At 41.3% G+C, this 26,301-nt stretch overlaps 1 protein-coding gene across 1 annotated transcript; it reads right to left on the bottom strand.

Annotated features, from left to right (window-relative positions):
* Positions 1-209: 209 nt before the first annotated feature.
* Positions 210-26,301, bottom strand: agt (angiotensinogen). Its single transcript, XM_034017592.2, has 5 exons — positions 26,212-26,301; positions 6,877-7,678; positions 4,129-4,402; positions 3,889-4,036; positions 210-1,305 (listed from the first exon to the last, which is right to left on the bottom strand). Exons 2-5 carry the CDS (start codon positions 7,655-7,657, stop codon positions 1,123-1,125), a joined length of 1,386 nt encoding a protein of 461 aa, XP_033873483.1. The 5' UTR covers positions 7,658-7,678; positions 26,212-26,301; the 3' UTR covers positions 210-1,122.

Here is a 26,301-nt window from a genome sequence, read left to right as displayed (position 1 = left end):
CTTAAAGCATAATTTACTGTTTTTAAGGGAGTTTGGTAGCCTTGGGGATAATGTTGTGACCTCTTAAGTAGTAAACAGGGGACGATTCTTGCAAGTTCAAGCCGTAACACATTTTAAAAATGAAACTAGCAGGTGCATTCCTGACAGTGCAGTACCAGTATTTTCTTTTTTTTTCTCAAATACAAAAAACTTACATGTTTTCAATCACATTTTGTTTTAGTTGTTTTTTTATTATTATTAAAACACTGTAGTACAAGTTACATGTACCCTCAGTAGTAAGAACCCTCTATTAGGGCCACATACATGAATGCTATCGTATACGTTTGCATGCAATAAAAATATCAAAACAAATATGGACAATGGTTTTTATCTTCTAAAATCCAAAAGTTAATATTAATGCACCATAAAGGAGATTGGTTAAAACCCCATGCTACTGCAACAAAATAAATAGTTATTATTTATTTCTTAGCAGAGACCCTTATCCAGGGCGACTTACAAGATATTACATTATTTTTACATACAATTACCCATTTACACAGTTGGGTTTTTACTTGAGCAATCTAGGTAAAGTACCTTGCTCAAGGGTACAGCAACAGTGTCCCCCACCTGGGATTGAACCCATGACCCTCCGGTCAAGAGTCCAGAGCCCTAACCACTACTCCACACTGCTGCCCTTAAAATAGTTGAATCTGTTTTGTAAAAGGAAGGGTACACCTTGCTTAAATTGACTCCTATTAAGCTGTTCAATCTTTTTTTTCCTGTTAGGTTTGTCTGTTGCTAAGCTTCTTAAGAATTCATTGCTCTTCAACATATGAAAAATAAATCCCAAAGCTGGAGAAATAACAGACTGCAACTGCCTTTTTTTATTTTAATTTTTTATTACAAAAATAGCCTTGATTTGAGTAACAACTCAACCTTTGGCATCAGAATTGCAACTTGTAACTGTCAAGCAAAACTAGTTTACAGCTATTTCTAAGCAAAGTTTGATATTTTTTTAGTAGACTGGTGTGAGTCTTACTCTATTGAGGCAAAAGCTTAAACAATGTAACCCAGTATCTTTATATTATTGGACCACACTTACCATATTTACATAATAAATGGTTTTATGACATGGTATTGCGTTTAATTAGAACTTGGATTAGTGATTCTTCCCAGCAGGAGCAGTGCATCTGAGTTCCCTTCCACGACAGCAAAGAAAAAAGGTTTGTTGATTTTCAGTTCCAGGGGCGTGGGGATGCTGTCCTGACTATCAGCGTGATTCTCAGAGCCTTCTTCAGTTACTTCAAATATCACTTTATTGAGCACCTGAAAAACAAAACAATTTGTTTTACAACCCAGGCTTCATTTTAAAGAGGAAAACATTTTACAACATATTTCTTTTTGCAAATAACAAATATACAGAAAGGTACTGAACATTGAAAACACCTCCATTTTTGTGTACGATTGAAATAATACAGAGCATGTAGAAATGGTCTTCATGTATGCTAGTTGGGAAATCTTTTTTATATGTTTGCACTACTGCATGGATGTCAAGTCTCAAGGTTTACCCGTGAAACTCGCGGTTTTTCACAATTTTGAGAGTCTCACGGTCGTGCAAAGGATTCTCACGTTTGTGGATAAGTTTATTATTGTTTGCAAGGCTGCGAAACACTTTATAGGTGATACAGCGGTAAATCCAATACAACTGTCCAAGCGTATTATTTCATTGGGGGGGGGGGGTCGTACATTACCATTCTAAAGGAAAAAATGCTGCACACTGATTGGCTGCTGATGGGTTTAAACCATGGATAAATATAGTCTAATGTTGGTACCCTTACAGCTCATTGAAATAATGCTTCATTCCTCCTGAAAAGTGATGAAATTAAAAGCTATTTTATCATGTATACTTGCATGCCTTTGGTATGTCATAGAATAAAGCAAAGAAGCTGTGAAAAGAGATGAATTATTGCTTATTCTACAAAGATATTCTAAAATGGCCTGGACACATTTGTTGGTACCCCTTAGAAAAGATAATAAATAATTGGATTAGAGTGATATTTCAAACTAATTAGTTTCTTTAATTAGTATCACACATGTCTCCAATCTTGTAATCAGTCATTCAGTCTATTTAAATGGAGAAAAGTAGTCACTGTGCTGTTTGGTATCATTGTGTGCACCACACTGAACATGGACCAGAGAAAGCAAAGGAGAGAGTTGTCTGAGGAGATCAGAAAGAAAATAATAGACAAGCATGGTAAAGGTAAAGGCTACAAGACCATCTCCAAGCAGCTTGATGTTCCTGTGACAACAGTTGCAAATATTATTAAGAAGTTTAAGGTCCATGGAACTGTAGCCAACCTCCCTGGGTGCGGCTGCAAGAGTAAAATCGACCCCAGATTGAACAGAAGGATAGTGCGAATGGTAGAAAAAGAACCAAGGATAACTGCCAAAGAGATACAAGCTGAACTCCAAGGTGAAGGTACGTCAGTTTCTGATCACACCATCCGTCGCTTTTTGAGCAAAAGTGGGCTCCACTTTTGACAGAAAAATATTTGCTAAAATGCATATTCACAAGCCACAATCCTTCTGGGAGAATGTGCTTTGGACAGATGAGTCAAAACTGGAGCTTTTTGGCAAGTCACATCAGCTCTATGTTCACAGACGAAAAAATGAAGCTTTCAAAGAAAAGAACACCATACCTACAGTGAAACATGGAGGAGGCTCGGTTATGTTTTGGGGCTGCTTTGCTGCGCCTGGCACAGGGTGCCTTGAATCTGTGCAGGCCACAATGAAATCTCAAGACTATCAAGGCATTCTGGAGCGAAACGTACTGCCCAGTGTCAGAAAGCTCTGTCTCAGTCGCAGGTCATGGGTCCTCCAACAGGATAATGACCCAAAACACACAGCTAAAAGCACCCAAGAATGGATAAGAAGAAACATTGGACTATTCTGAAGTGGCCTTCTATGAGTCCTGATCTGAATCCTATCGAACGTCTATGGAAAGAGCTGAAACTTGCAGTCTGGAGAAGGCACCCATCAAACCTGAGACAGCTGGAGCAGTTTGCTCAGGAAGAGTGGGCCAAACTACCTGTTAACAGGTGCAGAAGTCTCATTGAGAGCTACAGAAAACGTTTGATTGCAGTGATTTCCTCTAAAGGTTGTGCAACAAAATATTAGGTTAGAGGTCCCATCATTTTTGTCCATGCCATTTTCATTTGTTTTATTATTTACAATATTATGTTGAATAAAAAATCAAAAGCAAAGTCTGATTTCTATTAAATATGGCAATTACTTTTGTCAGTTTCAAGTTATTTCAGAGAAAATTGTGCATTCTTCGTTTTTTGTGGAGGGGTACCAACAAATTTGAGCACGTCTGTGTGTGTGTATATATATATATATATATATATATATATATATATATATATATATATATATATATATATATATATATAGATGTAGTCTCTGTTAAGGCGCTTTGACCTCAATCTAGGTGCTTCAGTTCTATCTGGCTTTCATAAACATATGTAACAGGATAGATTAACCAAAATGTAGCCAAGCTCTTCACTGGACGATGCTCTCTTACAGTACATCCATAAAGATATTTTACATATATCTATGGAACCAGAAATTTAGAGCTGCTCCTCAACTTTTGTACGTATATATTTAGCTCCTGCATGTTGTTATATGTATATATTTAGCTCCTGCATGTTACTGTTAGGAAATATCAAGCTGTTTTATATTTCTATGTTGTGACATGAGCATATTACAAATTGAAGTATAAACTATATTGATCTATGTAAAATATCTTCAATAGAAGGGGAGCTAGTGAGTAGAGAAAATTGATGGTTAGCACTTCGTAAGACAGGAATTTAGTTATTTCTGCACACATGAAAAAACAAGCAAATGTACCTTGTCAATTGTAAGATGTTCTTTATTGCTTAGTTTTGTGAAGTCTGAACTCTTGCCAAGCAGATCTGGGAGTTTAATATTAGTGAGAATTTCCTTGAGATCAGACACAGTACCCATTGAGAACTTGGGTAGAGACAAATGGACAAATCTACGGAAAAGAGAGAAAACAAGTTTTACAACCTGTCTTAACAGAAGGAAATATATTTTCTAGTCATTTTGAATAATTTTGTTTATTCATACCCCTTCTTTAGGTTGTGTTGCCATTCAGAAATAACATCTGATGTTAGAAGTGCTTCAATGTGATTCAGATCTGTTCCTTTGATTGAAAGCACCAGAAGCATGTAGGCTTTCTTACTGAATGGAAGTTTTATCACAATGCAGTTCCTGTTCTTATCACTGAAATACTGGAACACACCAGACTGTGACATCAAAGGTACTGCAACTTTAGTTGTATCATCAGTCCAGAACTCTTGCATTTCTGTAAGGTGAGGCTCAAAGGCTTTTTTCCACTTCCCTGTGAAAAAATGTTCATTTGGTTATTACTTTAGATTCTAGTAGAACTGAGATTGCATATAGTTGCATTTTATAGCGCCATGTTGCAAGTACAGTTTGTCACAATGACAGACCTGACTTACAGTGTTGATTTATCCACTCTCTTAAATTGAAAATGACACGGACTATGGAAAGATTATTGGAATAGTTCCCATCCTCCCCTCAGTCACGGCAATGCCAGTTCAGACATCAACACTGATACTGATTAATATGTTCATAAAATGTGTCTTTAGTTGACATTGCCTCAAAGTCAATGGCTTTACAAACACAAAAACTTACGCATTTCATGTATTTTTATGACAACTTGGTCTTTCTACTTTGTGAGATGTAACATATAAAATAATTTTGTTTTCACACATTTTAGGAGTGCAAAAAACTTCAGCTCTGTGGTTACAGTAACTTATCATGTTCAAAAGTGAAAATATGTATGACGTATCCCAGATTGTGGGTCATTTAGTACAGCATATGTACAGTAAAGCAATGCTATGCCTGTAAAAATCACTATAGATAATGAGATGAGTATTGCGGTGCAATGTTTTAAAAAATCACATTGATCCGATTTGTTTATTTTAAAACACTGTGAAATATTTACATAGTGTTATTTCCAGTCTTTAATGACCTTTTTGACAGGACAATATCCATTTTAATGTTCAATCAAAATGAGAATAAAACTAGGAGTGCTTGAGAGATGTTGAATTATATTAATTTGGTTCTCTTTTGTAATATGGTTCTCTCCATTAACCGTCAAAATATTTCAAAAAGGTTATACAGATAGTAACACAGCAGGGAGGGGGTTAATATCCTCCCTGCCTAAAAATGTGTATTTGTTGTATTGTTTAATTATCATTTATTTGTTAATTATCATTTGCACCTGGCTAATATTGTAAATTACAGCCAGGTGCAGGGTATATATAGAGAGCAAGCAGTCTGCTCGAGGCTGCTTCTGTGTGAAGGAGCCCGATTTGATAAGTGTACTCAATTGTATAAAAGATAATGTTTATAGTCCTTTTGGGTCATTGTTAAAAAACAGTGTTTTTGTTTTGTGTTTGTTTCAACAGGAAAACAGCTTAGCTGTCCTGTTGTATAGAGAGGTTCCTGATGTGTGTAGTCAGCGCTCCAAAACAGAGTTAGGTTTTGTTTTTGTTTATTTTGTTTATTAAAAATAGCGCGTCAGTGCTTAAAATGTTACCGTAACCCTGGTTCCCTGAAAGAGAAGATGACCACCAACGACATTATGTATGGGATATGCCTGCCCATTGAGTAGGTAATTGCTGAGCTCTCTATACCAGAGCTGCTGATAGGCCTCTTCCTGGGATGACGCACTCGGTCCCACCCACCGAGGGATTAAAACCTTCATCCTGAGGAAGCCATTTCTCTCTTTCCATTGAACCCGTGAGGGCAACCGATTCCACCTCGTGGTTGGTGGTCATCTTCTTTTTCAGGGAACCAGGGTTACGGTAAGTAACCTAACGTTCCCTTTCAATTCGACCAACAACATTATGTATAGGATAATGTATACTAGAGCCGTCGTGAGGGAGAAGGAACCGCAGCATATGAGGGACACATCAGAACTGCATAACTCAAGGGTTAGAGGTGTGAGCTTACACCCTCAAGGACACTTGTGCCTAATGAAGGCAGGGCAGAATCTACCACATTAAGGCAGTAGAACCTAGAGAAAGTATGCGGCATAGCCCAGCTAGCCGCAGTACAAATATCGGACAGCGAGGCCCCACTGAAGAGGGCCCAAGGATACCCTCCCAGGTGGGGGCAAGCCAGCACCATCATACACAGTCGAGACTATGTGCACAATCCAATGTGACAGACGCTGCTTTGAGAGGGGCTGTCCTAGGGTCCGTGTCCCGTGACAAAGAGCTGGTCAGACTGACGCAAAGCCCCACAAAAAGTCTGCGACTTTACTGTTCAGAATGAAAGGCTGACCACATATAGATTTCAATGCTTTATTTGGTAATGCATAAGCATGATAATTGAGACAATGACTTTATGAGCCTCAGCCTCATTCTTCAGAATTGGAATGGCAGGATCTGGGCTGCCAGTGTTAAAGATTTAGAATGATTTAGCAAAGTTTATTAGCAGCGGTAGGACTTAGGAGGTTAAAAGCGACAAAAATAAGGGGAAAAAACAGGAGTTACCTAGACAGTGATGCTCTGATTGAGGGATCAGCCCCCTTTCAGAAAATCAGCCTTGGCTTCCCATTATTAAAGTTTAGTGTCCTCTGGGATTTTACAAAATATTAAGACAATTTATGGCACCTTTAACACTGGTGAACTAGAATTCATCAGAAATCTCTCTAGACAACCCCTGCCTAGGTAATAGTCCTGAAGCCTCCTCCTTTCTCAGAGGTCTACATTTTGAGTGTAGTGTTTCAATTGATGTGCATTCACTGTATCTCAGTATCTTTATAAAAAAGTATCTTACCTTTGAAATGAACATAGCTTGCAAATAGCAGATCTGTCGAAGAGTCAATTGCATTAAACAGGCTTTTGACTTTCCTGGAAGATGTGGCCTCAACAAATGAATTAACTAAGCTTTCAGCATGCTGTGGGTTTGAGAAATGGACCGCTCTTAAATAGGAATGGTCAGAAAAGTCTTGAATGCCTTTCACAAATTCTTCGGACAACTTTATACCAGTGTTTAAAAATGTCCAGACAACTGTTGTAAGCTCGTCGCTAGAACCGTCGATTAGAGAGTTAATATTCTGAAGAGCATGAAGGACTTTGTGACCGTCAATTGGTGATGTACAATTTTCTTTATCTGTTTCCTTAACTATCCCAATGAGGTGCTGCAGTCTAGTAGCTGTATGCTTGGAGGCACCTAAATATAATGTAACCAAAGTCCCAAAGCTGTTCACAGGTGAAAAAAGAATGTTTCCCGTCTTCTTCTGTTTACTCATGGCACTGTACATTCGAAGACCAAGCATATTTTGCAAACCGGCTAAAACATAAGTATGTTGGGTAACTTCTTGTTTTGTCCCACTGGAACCTCTCTGTATTGGGCTTCCTGGCTCTGAACCATTCTGTAATTCAATAGGTGTTGGAACAAAAGTCATTTTATCAGGGAGTTTCTCATCTTGTCCCTCTACAGTCTCACAACTGGAATTTCCATAAGCAAACAGGTTAAATGGGTGGACGTACACACGATTTGAGGCCACAAGAGAAATGCAGGACAAGAAGAATAACGTTTTCAGGGTGTTATGCATGTTTTCTGTTAAACGTTCACACTGCAAAAAAGAAAACACACCATTTAGTAAATTTGATTTGAAAGCTTTTTTACTTGCCATTCTTTAAGGCATTATTTATACATTCTCTAATCTGATTTTCAGATTTATCATTAAAGTAAATAGTTCCATACATTTTCCCTGCCATGCACATTCATTCGTTATATAGGTCTCAAATGTGCAATTTTGACATAAACCCAGGTTTTATCAAACTTGTATTTTCACTTTAATCTAGTGTTGTACCATCAGATATCATGTTTTAAAGAAATCACTGTATGCAAGTTATCCTTTTACTTGTACTTCCCTGGTCATATCACCTGGGGCCGGTTTTTCAAAATGTGTAATCTGGCTAAAAGTGATCCGGATTTTGTAATTCTATATATTGTGATCGAGATTACTTTTATCTGAATCGTTTTGATCCAGGTTTTCAGAAAATGTCACAGCTGGATTATATTTATCCAGATAACAAATAATCACAATTACGAAATCCAGTTTTTGAATAAGTTAGATTTTAATATATATATATATATATATATATATATATATATATATATATATATATATATATATATATATATACACACAGTGCCTATAGAAAGTCTACACCCTCTTTCAAAATGTTGTTGCCTTATAGTCTGGAATTAAAATGCATTAAAATATTTTATTTTTCATTTATCTACACATCCTACCCAACAATTTAGGCTGTCCCTCCAAACTGGATGACCGAGCAAGAAGGAGACTGATCAGAGAGGCTACCAAGAGGCCAATGGCAACTTTGCAAGAGCTACAGGCTTTTATGGCCAAGACGGGTTAAAGTGTGCATGTGACAACAATATCCAAAGCACTCCACAAATCTGGCCTGTATGGTAGGGTGGCAAGAAGGAAGCCATTACTCAAGAAAGCCCACCTTGACTCCCGTTTTGAAGTATGCAAAAAAACACTCTGTAGCCATGTGGCAAAAAGTTTTGTGGTCTGACAAAACTAAAATGGAACTTTTTGGCCTAAATGCAAAGCGTTATGTTTGGCACAAACCCAACACAGCGCATCACCCAAAGAACACCATCCCTACTGTGAAGCATGGTGGTGGCAGCATCATGTTATGGGGATGTTTCTCATCGGCAGGGACTGGGGCACTTGTCAGGATAGAAGGGAAAATGAATGGAGCAAAGTACAGAGATGTCCTTGAGGAAAACCTGCTGCCCTCAGCAAGAAAGCTGTAACTGGGATGGAAGTTCACCTTTCAGCATGACAACGACCCAAAGCACACAGCCAAAGCTACACTGGAATGACTAAGGAACAAAAAGGTCAATGTCCTTGAGTAGCCCAGTCAGAGCCCCGACCTCAATCCAATCAAAAATTTGTGGCATGACTTGAAGATTGCTGTCCATCAACGCTCCCCAAGGAACTTGACAGAGCTTGAACAGTTTTGTGAAGAAGAATGGTCAAATATTGCCAAATCTAGGTGTTCAAAGTTGGTAGAGACCTATCCCAACAGAGTCACAGCTGTAATTGCTCAAAGGTGCTTCCACGAAGTATTAACTCAGGGGGGGTGGAGACTTATCCAATTATGATCTTTCAGTTTTGTATTTTTAATATATAATTTTTCTCTCGATAAAAACTTTTTTCCTCTTAACAGTGTGGAGTATGGTGTGTAGATAAGTGGGGAAAAAATCCTAATTTAAATGCATGAAACTCTGAGGCACTGACTGAAAAAAGTTCAAGGGGGTGTAGACTTTTTATAGGCACTGTATATATATATATATATATATATATATATATATATATATATATATATATATATAATTTCCTAGCAGACGCACTTATCCAGGGCGACTTAAAGTCGTAAACAAAAATATATTTCAAGAATCACAGTACAAGTATTAATACAATTAAGAGCAAGATAAAATACAATGACTTCGGTTCTAGCAAGTACACAAAATACAATTCTATATTTAAGAGGCCTTATTTATGATATAACCTAATTTAACAAAATAAATAAGGTTGTGGTAATAATGATTAATACACAACTTTGTTTATTTTGTTTTATATTTTGTTTATCAAAATCTAAATCACTTTTAATGTTAGTGCACATATAACGCATGCAAATAATGTTTATTTTATTCATGCCTTCTTAGCAGAAATAAAATAACTACATCTAAATTGAATCAAAATTAAACTTGTGAAAAAAGATATGTGCTTTTAGACATTGTCATCCTCGTCGGTCGGGAGTCCAGCATCTCTCAGACGAGCTTTAACGAGGCGTATGTGAAGGCGTATGCATATGCGTATGCTTTTTTTTTTTATTTTATTAAAGCTATACCAGTAAATACGTGTTTTCCTTTTTGCTTGCTTTGATACAAAACTTAATATATATGTAAATATTCTATTATGATACTCTATTTGGACATATATTGTGTGTTTTATTATAATTTTATGATAATCTGCAGTAGGATCACAATAATCTTGATATTTTGAATCAAAGTAATTCTGATCCTTTTTTAAATTCTGAAAACCCCAACTGCAACATTTAACCGTGATTAAAAATGCGGTCTGATTTTTTCAAAACTTTGGTAATCAGATTTCCACATTTGATCTGGATTATATTGTGGAATGGGGTTTTTCAAAACATCGAAATGCGATTGAGATTACTGTGATCCGGATTTCATTTTGGTAATCCGATTGCATTTTTAATCACGATTTAATGTTGCAATTGGGTTTTTCAGAATTTAAAGAGGAGAGCAGGATTACTTATTGTGATCCTACTGCGGAGGTGGATTTAGCTTTTAAATGATCATAGAACGTCGATATTTTGTTTGAATTGTCATAGCAAACATACATCCAAATAGTGTGTTAGAATATCCTATTTACATACGTTTTGTATCCTTGCAAGCAAAAAGGAAAACACCTATTTAATGGTATAGCTTTAATAAAAAAGCATAGGAAGACACATCATACACACCTCCTTAAAGCTCGTCTGAGAGATGCTGGACTTCCTACCGACGACAGAGTTGTCTAAAAACACATATCCTTTTTTCAAAAGTTTTACTTTTATTCAATTTAGATTTAGTTGTTTAATGTCTGCTAAGTAGGCATGAATAACTATTATGTGCATGAGTTACATGTGCACTAACATTAAAGTGATTTAGAATTATATATATATATATATATATATATATATATATATATATATATATATATATATAAATAAAATATGTAAAACAAAATAAATAGTTGTGTATTAATCATTATTACCACGATCTTATTTATTTTGTCAAATTAGGTTATATCATAAATAAGGCCTCTTATAATTTAATAGGCTAGTTCTTATATATATATATATATATATATATATATATATATATATATATATATATATATATATATATATACAAAATATAGGATTACAAAATCCAGATTAAAAATTTGAAAAACCGGCCCCTGGAGAGTGAAATTGTTTCCATCTCTTAACTGGCTTCTTTCCTGTCAAAAAACAACCAACTGCTTCCCCTATTTACTGACATGCTTTCAGCCAGTAAGATGTTTTGACCAGAAGATTCTGCTGAGGTGAAATGACCCAGGAAGTGCAAATTTAAACAGATAACCCACGAGCAAGGCATAGGAACCGAAAGCTTCCTTTAACATAAAGTACTACCAGGTATCATGTTTCAAAATGAAATGCATGTATGCTATAACAGAACATTTTTTCTTTCAAACTGCATACTTGTAACCTATTTACTAATGGAAGAGCAAAACAGGTAAGATTTTATAAAATTATTCTGTTTGCAACAATTACATTAAATGCCCCAAAAACATACACAATGTACAAACATCCCACTATGTAACTTGACAATCTTAACAGTTACTAACACAATGTCACATGGTGGTGTGTTGGTTGTCCAGATATACATGGGTATGATTTTAATCTGTCAAATTCTGAGCAATAAACAATTTTTCCCAACCGTAAAAACTAAATAGTATAGTTCTCAGACGTAGGGAGAGTCACAGAAAGTCACAAAATTCCATACATTATCACAATAAATTAGACTGCTGAAAATACAACAGTACTAAACAGTACAGAGAAACTTCATTTAGAAAGTTTTTACCATTAAATTAAACTTTTTTTTAAAGAAATATAAAGACAACATAATATATACAGTATGTATGTATAATATATATTGCAGCATTTTTGTGTGAAGCTAAAGCTAAAGCCGTTCATTTTTACAACAATAATCAATAAAATAAAATCACAAAGTAAAGGAAGGGAACTGGGAGTCGCAAATGAAAATAAAAGGATTTTTAGTACTTGTTTTTCTTTACCCTACTCTGTCCCGCTCTATCTCTCTAAACACACCCTTCTCTCTCACTCTTGTCTCCCCCAATCTCCCTGTCATTTCCCTGCAGCCCCTTATATCCCCTTGCTCCCCCCCACACGTCTTTTGCGCCATTCCTGCAACCCAGTTCCCCTACACACACATCCACACACAAAGTAGCCCCTGCACACCATGCAAACTCCTGCACGCACATACAAACCATGCAACCCCTGCACGCACACATCATGCAAACTCCTGCACGCACATACAAACCATGCAACCCCTGCACGCACACACCATGCAAACTCCTGCACGCACATACAAACCATGCAACCCCTGCACACACACACCATGCAAACTCCTGCACGCACATACAAACCATGCAACCCCTGCACGCACATACAAACCATGCAACCCCTGCACGCACACACCATGCAAACTGCTGCACGCACATACAAACCATGCAACCCCTGCACGCACACATCATGCAAACTCCTGCACGCACATACAAACCATGCAACCCCTGCACGCACACACCATGCAAACTCCTGCACGCACATACAAACCATGCAACCCCTGCACGCACACACCATGCAAACTCCTGCACGCACATACAAACCATGCAACCCCTGCACGCACATACAAACCATGCAACCCCTGCACGCACACACCATGCAAACTGCTGCACGCACATACAAACCATGCAACCCCTGCACGCACACATCATGCAAACTCCTGCACGCACATACAAACCATGCAACCCCTGCACGCACACACCATGCAAACTCCTGCACGCACATACCATGTAACTCCTGCACGCACACACCATGCAAACTCCTGCACGCACATACCATGCAACCCCTGCACGCACACAGAACCACAACCATATACATATAAATAAAGCCCTGCAAATCCACGGATATCCGCCGGATGCGGGTGTATTGTTTTACATCTTCGCGGATGGCGGATCGAATGCTGATATAATTATTAATATTCGGCTGATAAAAGTTCAGCTTGTGTTTATCTTGCCTTGTCAAGCCATCAGTTTATTTTACCATTGCGAGCCCAGAGTACAAACAGTGAGTATAAACATGTGACAACATAGTCAGCTGACATAGTCACCTGTTTGCACTTTCCTTAGTTTCCTTAGCTGAAAAAGTTTTCACTCTGTAGAACCGAATTTACAAGAAATTAATCACGGGTGAATAGAGCTTAAAGGAAAATGAGAAAGACAAGTCATCAATTTGGAAAACATTCAGATTACTTGCCGATGAAAACTGACACACTGTGGCTGGATACATCGCCTGTGTCTCATGCAAGAAAGTCTGTGCTTTCAGTAGCAATAAAACAGGTACATCAAACTTACTAAAACATAAATGAGAATCGGGATCACGATTCAGAGCCGACGGTAGGCATAGGCTTTTGTTGTTGTAGCTCAGCTTTGTGGCTACTGAAAGTATTATTGACTTGAGTGGTTTATTTTTTTGTAACGTAAAATTGTATTTGTTCTGATGCATGTCACTGAGCTGCTGTTCTTGTAAGATTGTTGTTTAAAATTGTCGGGTTAAAAAAGGGGACTTCAGATGTCTTCCTGATATGACTGGAAGTTTATTACTTGTGTTTGGAAATTATGTTAAAATTATTAACAATCTATGGTTACTAATATAGTGAAATAACAGCAATAAAACATTTACAAAATTACAGCTAGGCTATCCAAATGTGTCATTTTTTGTGCATACATGCGCAGGCAAACTGAGAGAGAGAGAGAGAGAGAGAGAGAGAGAGAGAGAGAGAGAGAGACCCAATCATCCACGCGCACTCCATGACAGCAGGCAGCTCAATACGCACACTGCTGAACAGACAACACACACACTTAAAGTCCATGTCTCACATAGAAAATCATTTTTTGGCTTTGGGGTCGTACTTGGTTTACTTTCACAATGAGCATAAAACTAAATCTCCATGATCAATTTTAGAGCACTGAGAGACTTAAAACTATCAATAATCCCGACAACACACCGGAGATGCACGAAGTTGGCGTGACGTCACAAGGGGAACACATACCAGGACCAGCTGAGAGATATACATGGCTTCAGACTGTGAAAGTGATCATTACAAATTTCTCTGACGTTTTGAGTAGTCTGTATTACAATAAGGACAGCGGGAGTGTGGTGTGTAATGAAAGAAATTGTGGGGAGGAAGAGTAAGTGGTTTGAGTCCTGATTCCGAATTGTTTTGAACCTCCAGCTTGAGAAAATAATGATATGTTACGAATGTAACCCCGGTTCCCTGAAAGAGAAGATGACCATCAAATTGAATACTTTTGGGATATGCCTGCTTGTCAGGTATTCCCTGAGCATTTCATATCAAAGCTGCAGATAGGCCCCTCCACAGCGTGACGTCCTTGGTCCCGCCTCACCAAGGTAATAAGTAGTCACTGTGCGGAGATCTCAGCCTCTATTGAGTTGAACCTGCAAATGTGAGTGATGCGACCTCACAAGGTTGGCGGTCATCTTCTCTTTCAGGGTACCGGGGTTACATCCGTAACCTATCGTTCCCCTTAAATTCGAAGATGACCGCCAAATTGAATACTTTTAGGAAAGTATACCAGAGCCGTCGTGAGGAAGAATGAGCGGACAGCATCTGAGGGATATCTCGCTATCGCCATCTAGTGCTGGTGGTGTGAGCGTGCAACCTCAAGGACCTTAGTGCCTATTAAAGGCATAGAGGGATCTATGACATTAAATCGGTAGAACCTTGTAAATGTATGCGGGGTAGTCCAGCTAGCCGCAGTACATATATCGGTCAACGAGGCACCTCTGAAGAGGGCCTATGACGTAGCCACACCAGGTGGGGGTAGGCCGGCATTAGTATATGCAGTTGAAATGTGACAGTTGCTGCTTAGAGAGGGCTTGACCTCGGGTCCGTTCACCATGACAAATGAAAAGCTGGTCAGACTGACTCAGCACTCTCTTTCTGTTCACATAGCATCTCAATGCCCGACCTGAGCAGAGGGAATTCAATCTCCTATCCGACTCCTCCGCAAAGGGAGGGGGATGGAAAGCCTCTAGTTCCAGTGGTTCCAGCCTGTAGCTCACTGACCCTTTTAGCGGAGGTGATAGCTAACAGAAAGAATGTCTTCATAGAGAGATATTTCAGCTCTATGGTATCTATGGGCTCAAACGGGGCCTTAGTGACAGCCTCCAGTACCACGTCTAGACTTCATTCGGGGAGGACGTCCTTTATAGGAGGTCGTAACCGCCGAGCACCCTTTAGAAAATGGGCCGCCAGAATATGAACGCCAGGGATACTGAGTCGATGGGAACGTGGCAAGCAGATATGGCTGCTAGGTACACTTTCAACATAAGGGGGATGCAGAAACTGTAAAATAAGTGCTATAACACAATGCACAGGATCATGGCCTCCGGCCGTGCACCAGTTTTGAAAATATTTCCACATCTAGGCGTACAACGCTCTTGTGAAAGAAGCCCTAGCATTCTGCAGTGTACTAACTACTGCGCCTGAGAGTCGGTTCTGGGTGCCAGAGGGTGCCTTTCGCCTTGCTGAGGAGGTCAACCTGGGCTTCCCTGAAGCATTCTCAAATGCTCTGCACCACCTGAGGGTGCAGTTGCCATTCTGACGGGTGAGGGCCCTCCCTGGAGAGGAGGTCCGCCACCCAGTTCACCAATCCTGGGAGATGTACAGCCCAGAGGGACAGTAGGTGCCTCTGTGCCCAGATCAGTAGCCGAAAGGCTATGCGGTGTAACCCCGGGGACCGAAGCCCTCCCTGGTGGTTCACGTACGCAACCACTGACACGTTGTCCGTGCGGACGAGGACATGTTTGTTGCGGAGCACAGGGAGAAAATGTTGTAGCGCGAGGTAGACTGCTCTCAGCTCTAGCGCATTTATGTGCAGGGATGTCCAGCGGCCCGACAAGGATCTGCAGACTCCTCTGCCTGCCCAGACCGCCCCCCCAACCAGAGTTGAATGCGCCTGTCGTCACCACTTGACGGCTGTAAATAACTCCTATCCTTATGTCTTCACTCAGGTGAAGGGCTTGCCTCCACCAGCGTAGCGCATTCCAGCACAGATGAGACACTGTCAGCCGACAGTGTCTGTCGCGCTTGGGGTGTAGCCGAAAGGCATTGAGCCACACTTGAAGTGGGCGCATGAAAGTAACCCAAGTTGAATAGCTGAGGACGCTGTGGCCATCAGACCCAGTAGTTTCTGGCACAATGCTGAAGGAATAAATATATTAAGTTGTATGCGAACTATAACTTCATGCAGTTGGCTAAGTTTTGAGTGCCTCATATAGATAATAGTTGGGGTGAAGTGGTGTAAGGATGGGTGAGGATTGGAATGTAGGATAGCAGGACCAGTTTAAACTGCTTCAGTAGACACCATTTTGTGGTATGACCCTATATGGTTGTTTTTCTCGATATAGGGTTGAAAAGAGAAGATAAGAGTTACAGATGTGGGCTGCAAGGTGACTGGTACAAGACTGAATTAACTGCTGTGTGTTAGAATGTTACTGGTGCAATGTTTAGAATAGAGAATGCTATATACTGATGTAAAAGGAAATTCAGGGAGATCGCACTTTTCTGAGTACTGATAAAGTGACGGTTGAGTGGGTCTCCGGAGCGCTCTGTAAAATCTGTGTGTTAACCTTCAAATAAATAGACTTGATCTAACTCAACGCGCCTACGGATTGAATTGTTTGGGCTTAGGTGAACATCCAGAATTCGTCCCTACTATGCTAACTGCACTGTGGATCCTGGTTGAAACAGGGCCAGGCAGTTGCAAATAGCAGCTATCCTGTCATTCGACAGGTAGGCTCGCATTCTAAGGGAATCCAGCCAGAGACCCAAATAAACCACACTCTGCACCGGTGTTAATTGACTTTTTGCATCGTTGAGGGTGTAGTGTCAGAGTGGGTCATAATATCGTTCTGTGTGTGTAACAGAATTGAAATATACAGAGGGGGGTTTTAAGCCATTCTCTGTGTCTTCTTGGTTTCTGGTCACAAACTCCCCCACTGACAAAGAATGGTTTTAAAAAGAGTCATAAACGAACTGCTGAACAAATGGCTTATCTTCACGATTGCTGAATGACTCTTTTGGAGCCACAAGCCAGACAGTTTTGAGTACTTTGACATATAGGATGGGAAACAGTCCATCTCATAAATCTAGCTGACAGGGGGCGGAATAGCGGACCAATGGAGAACAAGGGGATGCATTGGAATGAGAACAACCAATGGGAAACACTCTACATGAACTCAAGCACTGCCCAAAATAACCAAACTATCCAATCACAGGAGTAAAGAGAACATTACAAAAGTATGAGCGCGACACTCAAACAGGGCTCCTGACACGAAATCCAAGGTTCTGATACACAAACCAGTCTTTGAACTGTGACAATCTGGAGATCCAGCCTGCAACCAGCTGGAACAGAGATTCAGTTTTCGGACACACTAATACAAGATAACTATTCTAGTGTTTGCCTTGATGTGGGAGTCCGCTGCATAAGACGTCTAAAATCCTAAAAGTACTTGTAATCATATCTCTAACTGAGCACCAATTGATCACCGGAGAAAGAGTTGGATGAACATCTGAAGTTGACATAACTTGAAATATATTCAATTTATTGAGCTAGTAGTGCCGGAGTTTGCGGTGGACTATCCCATGATTTCCATTACTCGAGAGTAGATGTTAAAACTTCATGCTGATTTGAACTCAGCTCTTGCCAAGATAAGCACCAACTAAGACGTGGCTTTACAGTAAACTAATGTGATCCATAGGTGTCTCCATCCATTTGTGTTTCCTTCCATATGATGATGTAGATATCCTTCTCTTTGGTGTTGATGGCTAAAGTGTAATGCTGGCTCCAGGGATCAGCTTATTTGCCTCCCTGGCGCATCAGCACACACAGCGGCTGTGATGCTGGCTCCGGGGATCAACCACAGTGCGGTCTCCTCAGCGCATCAGCATAACAACTGTCTGGATTGAGCGAAGTAGGGTACATCTCTGGGGTCTTCAAGTGGGCACCTACCATCCTCAGTGTTTCGTCGACTAGCCCACGACACCTCAAGAGGGCTCGACGGTGATTCTGGCGTCCCAGCATCACTCCCCTCCATCCCCCACTCAACTCAGCCCAGCTTATTTACCCGTACATCAGTGTTTCTTTCTTTCTATTGTGCTTGAGATCCCCAGCCAGAATCTTTCCGTCTCAACTACAGCCAGTTGCTGCTCCTCTCTGCTGCTTCAGATAAGTTCACTGTGCGACGCAACTCTTGGCCACTGAATCCGACGTCTCTGAGAAACCGGGTTGTAGAGTGTGCCACAAATCCTCGACAACCCACCTCCACTGGGTAAACCCAGACTCTCCATCCTCGCTGTTCCCTTTCACAGGCTAGTTGAGCATACCACAGTTTCTTCCTCTCATACGCCTCATCTACAGCATCCTCCCATGGCACTGTTAACTCTACCAGGTGAACAAGGCGTGCTGATCCAGACCACAAGACAATATCTGGTCGAAGGTTAGTGGTGGCAATCTCAGGTGGAAAAATAAGCTGTTGACCAACATCTGCCAGCATTTTCCAGTCGCTAGCAGCTTCCAGTTGTCCTGAGCAAGGATTGGTTTTAACACCTTTTCTTGGTGGTTGCTCTCCTGGGTTGAGGAATGTTGTCTTTTGTTTGTAATGTTTTGATGGAACTGGTGGCAACTTATTGGTCATGTTACGCTTGTCTTCCAAGGCCAAACATCGCAGCACTTGGTCATGGCGCCAAGTAAACTGTCCTTGGCTAAGAGCCACCTTAAATCCTGTCAAAATGTGCCTTAATGTTGCAGGTGATGAACACAAAGGACATGAGGGATCCTCTCCTACCCAGAGGTTTAGGTTCTGTGGTGATGGGAGAACATTATATGTTGACCTGATGAGGAAACTGATCCTGCTCTGTTCCATTGACCATAGGTCTTGCCAGCCAATCTTGCGTTGTTCCACACTCTCCCATCTCATCCATTCTCCCTGCTTGGCCTGGGAAACGGCCTTTATGCACCTCATCCTCTCCTCCTGCTTTTGCACCTCGTTGACTACCAGCTTCCTCTGTTGAGCTGGGGCTGCCTTGTGCCATGTAGGAGGAGTTGAACTGAGACCAAGACCCCCTTTTCCATGATGAACTTGCCCTATGATATCACCAATCCGAAGGGCAGCCTTTGCATCCTCCACAGCTTTCTTTGCTGCCCACTTTCTTCCAGTTTTCAACACAGGTGCTGCCTCCCTTATGCATTTGTCACGTGACTCTACTAATGTCATTTCCAGTCGGACCTTGGCACACTTAAACTCCTCAGTTAGAGCGGAGATTGGTAGCTGCAGTATTCCTTTACCATAAAGTCCCACTCTGCTGAGGCAGCGTGGAACTCCCAACCATTTCCTGATGTATGAACTGATCAAAGCTTCCAGCTTCTTTACTGTTGTGAGAGACACCTCGTACACAGTCAGTGGCCGCAGCAACCTCGGCAGTAGACCAAACTGAAAGCACCAGAGTTTAAGTTTGCCTGGTAAAGCGCTGCTGTCTATGCTCTTCAACCCTTCCACTGCTTGTTGGCTAACTTCTCCCACACAAACTGTGTGCTTTAGATCCCTGTCGTACCATCTCCCAAGACTTTTCACTGGCTTCTCAGACACTGTTGGTATTGCCTCACCATTAATGAAGAACGTTTTATCTACTACTTTACCTTTAATTATAGAGATGCTCCTTGATTTAGTGGGCTTGAATTGCATTTGTGCCCATTCAATGTTATTGGTTAATTTGCCCAATAACCGATTAGTGCATGCTACGAACTGGTGGTAGTCGCATTCCAGAAGCCAAGCACTCTCCTCCCACGACCCATTTTGATGCCCTAATGATTACTTCCATTGTCATGGTAAAAGCCAGTGGAGAAATGGTGCATCCTGCCATTATTCCAACTTCTAGGCATTGCCATGTAGTGCTGAATTCTGAAGTTGAAAAACTAAATTGCAAATCTCCAAAGTAGGCTTTCACTAAATTTGTTATTGTCATCGGTACACTGAAAAAATCAAATGCTGCCCAAAGAAGTTCATGTGGCACTGAACCATATGCATTAGCCAAATCCAGGAATGTCACATGGAGCTCCTTCCTCTCCTTTTTAGCTGATTGAATTTGTTGCCGGATCACATTGATGTGTTCTAAGCATCCTGGGAAACCTGGAATGCCCGCTTTTTGTACTGAAGTGTCAATGAAGCAGTTCTTTAATAGGTAAGTTGACAATTTCTGAGCAATAATAAAGGAGATGTACTTCAGTGGCCATCGGCTCAGGGAGCAGGGCCTCGCACAGGACACTGTCCATATAGGCCGTCAGTACACTCGCTGTGTTTGACAGGTGAGTTACTTGCACCTCTGCTGCATAAGCCCCCTTGAGGTTAATTTCCGTCACCCTGCACTGTGGGTTCAGGCACGCTGGGTCTCTGGCCAATCCACCCATCGGCGGGGCCTTAACCCGGGGAACCCCGCTAGGCCCAGCTTTTCCACGCCAGAGAGGCAAGCTGTGCAGCCTGCTTCAGCACGCTTGGAGCTGAGGTCGGATGATCCCAGGAGAAGCGTACCTCCTCCATGAAGTCCGGGAAGACCGGGAACTTTTGAGGGCGAGAAGCCATCGTCTGCGTCCGGAACATGGACTGGCATGGTTCTGCCGCTGGTGTCCAGGGGACCTGCAGGAACGCTGCAGTGCCGTCCCATCAGTGCCGACACAACATCGGAGGAGCGCTGGCTTCCGAGGCTACCTCAAAGCCAGGTTCTTCCTCAGCAGGGGGTTTGGGCTCCCCTCCTACCTGCATGTCAGAGGAGAAGAAGGGCCCATCTCTGGAGGCCGCTATGGAAAGCGTGTCCTCTTGCTCCAGCTGGGAAGTCTCTTCCCATCCACCCTGATCTCCCCTGGGGAGGGGGTATGGAAATTGGGGCTGTATAGGTACTGGGACTGCGGCAGGTGCCTGTTTCGACAAAAGCTCCAGGACCTGGGCCATCTGGGCTTTCAGGTCCATAATGTCCCTTGCCTGCAGGGATGGGGAGTGATTACAGGGGGCCTGCATGTCAGGGATGTCCAGCATGGTGTCCTGGGACAGTTCATGGAGGAGGGGCTCTGGGGCTCCGAGAGCCGCTGACGGTCCGGCCACTGAGGACGTGGAACTCACCCTTGTGGCCCTCTCCAACCTGTTCTCCCTTACCCGGGGCTGAAAAGCCACACAGATGCTGCAGGCCACCTCTCTCTCGAGGGCCAAGGTGGCATGTTGGACGTCCAAGCACCGCGCACAGAGGGTATGCAGGCCATACAGGGGTAGAACCCAGACTTGACTGACATCAGTTCGGTGTTCTGCCTCGGCTGTGCACCGAACACTGCTTGCACTGGTTGCAACGTGCAGCGGCGTGCATTCGTGCACTAGCACTGTAGCGGAGGGCACCGAACACCATGTGCACCGAGCACTGTGCGTACCGAATACCATGAGCACTACGTGCACCATGTACCATGTGGCATTAGTGCACTAGCGCTGTAACAATCAGCGCCATGTGCACCATGTGTGTAACGAGCACAGAGTACCGTGGGTACTGCATGCACCGTGTATCGTGCAGCAGAGTGTGTTCGTGCACTAGCGCTGTAGCAGTCGGCACCGAGCACCGTGCGCACCGAGTACCGTGCAGCACCATGTCCATGTACTGGTGCTGTAGCGTTGGGCACCGCATGCTGTGTGCAATGAGCACCGTGCGCACCGAGATACCGAAGTACCAAAGGCTATGCGTGCACCGAGGTACCAAAGCACCGGGGGGCAGCTATGCAACAGTGCCTACCCTAACCGCGTGGTCACACACCTGGTCAGCGCGTACCATACATCAGGGAGACACAAGGGCCAAAAGCCGCAGCAGGCGAGTTGAAGGCAGACAGAACAGATGGGGGAGAGCACACTGTTTGTTTACAAGGCCCGACTCACTGAGGTGGACGGCCTACACAACCGCTGAGGTCTACTCTACAGCGGGATGAAGCAACAGAGCCCAGTGGAGGAATACCCGGCTGGATGGCTGTAGTAACAACCATGCTGCAGCTAATCCTCAGCACGACCTTGAAAACAGGGCTGTGCGGTCTATCACAAAGACAGGGGACGCGCAGCGCCAGCCAAACAACAAAGCCCACTTCAACAGCCAGACGGCGGCTGGGAGAATCACTCGACAGCGGGGATGAGGCAAGGCCTAGCCCTGTGGAGGAACTGTATTCTCCCAAGAAAGAAATAGACAATCAATCACGGGGTGACTGCACAGGCAGTCGCTCACACACGACAGACAGTAAAAAACAGAGCAGCCTACAACGCAAGTGAGGAGGATGCTGAAAGACAGAAAGAAGAGACTCGAAATAGAGAGTCGGTGATTCCAGGAAAGCGGCAAGCCGGCTTTCAGCACGAATGCAAGGGAAGAAGCTCTTTCTATCAACACGCTCAGCTAGACATAGAGGTCTTACCGTACCATCTTGAGAAGGAAAACCAGAAATGGCTTCCTCAGAATGACAGTTTTAATCCCTCGGTGGGCGGGACCAAGTGCGTCACTCCAGGAAGGAGCCTACCGACAGCTCTGATATAAAGAGCTCAGCAATACCTACCCAATGGGCAGGCATATCCCATACATAATGTCATTGGTGGTCATCTTCGAACTGAAAGGGAACTGCTATTTTTATTTAAAGATCTAATGCTCTTTCAGTGCTCTCTCCTATTCTTGCCCTTAGTTTTCACTCCAACTACTACTCATACTCACAACCAGCTCTGCCAGATTTTTTTTTGCAACGCCCCGCCAAACTTTTGAAGTAACCAGCCAAAAAGTAGCCAAATTGTGTTTTTTAAACCAGCCAAAAATCTGTACTTACATTTAAAACTTAAATATATATTACAAAAGCATGCATGCGTAATGTTTTAAATGATTTATTTATTTATATATGGGCTTTGCTTGTTTTTTTCTCACAATGTACAGTATAAGCACTGCTGTTTCTTATGTGATGAGATCAAATGCGATCCACGATTTTTTATTTTTTTTTTATTTAGTGTAAAATTAAATTGTCCTCAACTGGTGTATAATGTATACAACAATAAATAAAATAAAATAACACATTCTAATTATATTTGTACTGATACAGTTCTTAATTTGTTACAAATTTTAAAAAAAAAAACACTTTTTATTTCTCCCTATTTTACAATTAAACAAGAACCCCAGTCAAAGCTGACATAATGTTGTTGAAGCTGACACCCTGGGATCCTTCAAGAAGCTGCTTGATGAGATTCTGGGATCAATAAGCTACTAACAACCAAACGAGCAAGATGGGCTGAATGGCCTCCTCTCGTTTGTAAACTTTCTTATGTTCTTATATACGAGTGTCAATCATCTGTAAGAATCCCCATATTAACCAGTCCTAAGGAAAGAAGTAGGTGGGTTCAGCCGGATTTGCTGAATGCAAGTGTGGGCATTTATGTGATTTCTCATTTTATTGGATGCTGAGCTTCAGAACAAAGTCACGCTACAGGGGAGGGCGTGGTAGAATATGCAGGGCATTGTGGTGATTGAAGTCCTGCACTGATAACGACCTCTTAATCAAAAGGAATATAAAAAAAAAACATGCACGGTAAAAATAGCCAAACCACCAAAGACGATATTTACCCACTAGATGTTTTAAAAACAAGCCAAATTTGGCTGGAAAACTGACAAATCTGACAGCCCTGCTCACAACAACCAGCTGACAGCGCAGTGCCCATTTTTATATCTCCTGCTTCCCCCATGTCTCACACCATTGGTCCATTCAACATACAATATGTAAATGAGCTCTGGTGATTGGTTCTTTCTCCCATTCGCTGACATACCGCTCTACCCCCATTCACAAAAAGTAGATAGGACGAGCGGGCCAATTGAGGCAGCACCCATGTAAAAGAGAGAGAGAGAGAGAGAGAGCAGCACTCACTCGCCACACATTCTGGTACAGACACACACTCACATTTATGCAGGGCATTTCACAGCACAATCCCATCCCTCTCCCGTCTCTGATGCAGTCCATGTTGCCCGTGTCTGGGCGTGGCTGCCCCCTCCCCTATATATATATATATATATATATATATACTGTATATACATACTGGATAGTGCAAAATAACATTACAAGAATGCATACTTTTAAGGAGCATATTTTTTAACATGCTTTTTTTGGGCTTGCTTTGCTTATATTGAAATGTAAAATTGCAATCATTACCTCACGAAAACGATAATTATTGGGCTTTAGATATGTTATTATTATTATTACATTTTTCAGCTCTCAAACATTGAATGTGTTTAGTTAGCTATGCCCCATTCAATTACGTAGCTGGTCTCCCGGGTAATATGACTGACATTTAATCTACCCATTGAAAACGTGTAAAATTTGGAAACGGTTCTTCATTGGCTGATCTCTTCAGACCAGCAAAAATGATGTGGGAGGGAGGAGGGAGTTACAGAGGAGGGAGCATTGCCTGATGTAGGAAGATGTCCTAATATGGGCACCATACTGATGTGGAGAAAAATGTATGGCAGGAATTGTCGAGATGCATTTTATAAAATACTCTGCATCACCGATCACACAGCTGTGCAGGTGGGGCAGGAGATGCAACCGAATGAAGGAGGAGTACAGACATACAGCAGACCAGGAGCAACAAAACACCCGTTTAACAACAAAAGGCTTTTTTAAGAACCACCCAAATCATTTTTAAATTTTCAATTTTTTTAAAAAGCTGAAAGTTCTAAGATATTTTTTTGAAAAAATGCATTTTTAGAATGGGATAGGGAAATGCTGTAGTTCTGTCAGAGTTCAGGGAGAAGGGGCAGAGCAATTGGAATAGGGAGTTTTGAATTGAATACTTTTGCTTTTTTCCACCACTTGAATTAGAGTCAATGATGTCTGATTCAGACTCATTCAAAATTGCACAAGAAACTGTAGGTCTACACTTCAGTTTCCCAAAAGGGCAACATTTACTTAAACCTGGTTAGTTATTTTTATTGCGATAAAATGGCTGACATTTATTTTATTTTTTTTCAAAATTCTAGTGGGTTATGGATATCTAGCAGTGATTTGCTCGGTTTTAAAAAGAAGTGCCAATCCATGGTGATATGCTTTGACCAATCAGGATAGAGTATATAAAATACCCATTTTCTAACTAGTGTAGCGTGCATGGAGGGGGTCAGCGCTGGTAGGTGACAGCAATCTAAAATGTGAAGACATAAGCCCAATATCTGTACCTGCAGTGGAGTCTGGCTCCTTTGTACAGTGGTATCGGCGCTATGCTTCAGAGGTCCCGGGTTTGCATCTGACCCCCACCTATGAGAAGCCCCTGCTTGCGAGAACCGAGGTTTGCCACCATATATATATATATATATATATATATATATATATATATATATATATATATATATATATATATATATGAACATCATTTCAATCTTTTATTTCACATCATGTGTGAGTTTTTCACAGTATATGAAAAACTACAAAGCTGTATATGACACAATGTGTTAAAGTAACATTATTCAGAGGGTTTAATTTGACTTTATGAAGCAATTTAGTTAATTCTATAGGGTGATGCAAAACCTTTGGCTATAGCTGTATATTCTGAACTTTATCCTTTATTTTGGAAACCTTCAAATGAAGGCGCCTAAGCTACGCTGAACAAATATACAGCTGCTTATCTGCTGTTTGCAAGGTCTGATAATCATTACATAGCATACATGCAAATACTGGTGCTTTAAAAAAATGCTGTGCGTGTTAAATAGTAATTGGCATTCATTCAACAAATATAGCTCCATCTAATAAGAACATTACTGTACACTTATTATAAAAAAGCCAAATACAATTATTGCAGTCTATTATACAAGATGTAAATCACAAAACATCTTTAAAATAATTAATGTATAATAAAATAGCTTGTTTACAGCTAAAACCAGATTTTCTCAACAGTCAATAATAATGTTTATAAATACAAATACAAATAAGATAATTATCATAGATACTACTACTATTCCTGTTCTTAAAATCCAGTAGAAATACAATTTTTTCTGAATACTTTTCAAACTAGTGTGGACAAAAAAAACTATTTTAGTCTTTGTGTAATAAGATATATTTGTGTTTTTTTTTTCTTCAGCATGAAAATGTTGAGTACTTACCTAAAATGCTGTTGATTCAACTGAAACCGGACTAAGAGTAACTTGGACTGCTGATCTGTTTATAAAGTAGAATAACCTTGCAGTTACTTC

This window comes from Acipenser ruthenus, chromosome 6 (genome assembly GCF_902713425.1).
Source record: "Acipenser ruthenus chromosome 6, fAciRut3.2 maternal haplotype, whole genome shotgun sequence".
NCBI classification, from domain to species: Eukaryota; Metazoa; Chordata; class Actinopteri; order Acipenseriformes; family Acipenseridae; genus Acipenser; species Acipenser ruthenus.
The sequence above is the reverse complement of the archived record's forward strand: the minus strand, read 5'-3'. Positions and strand labels throughout refer to the sequence as shown.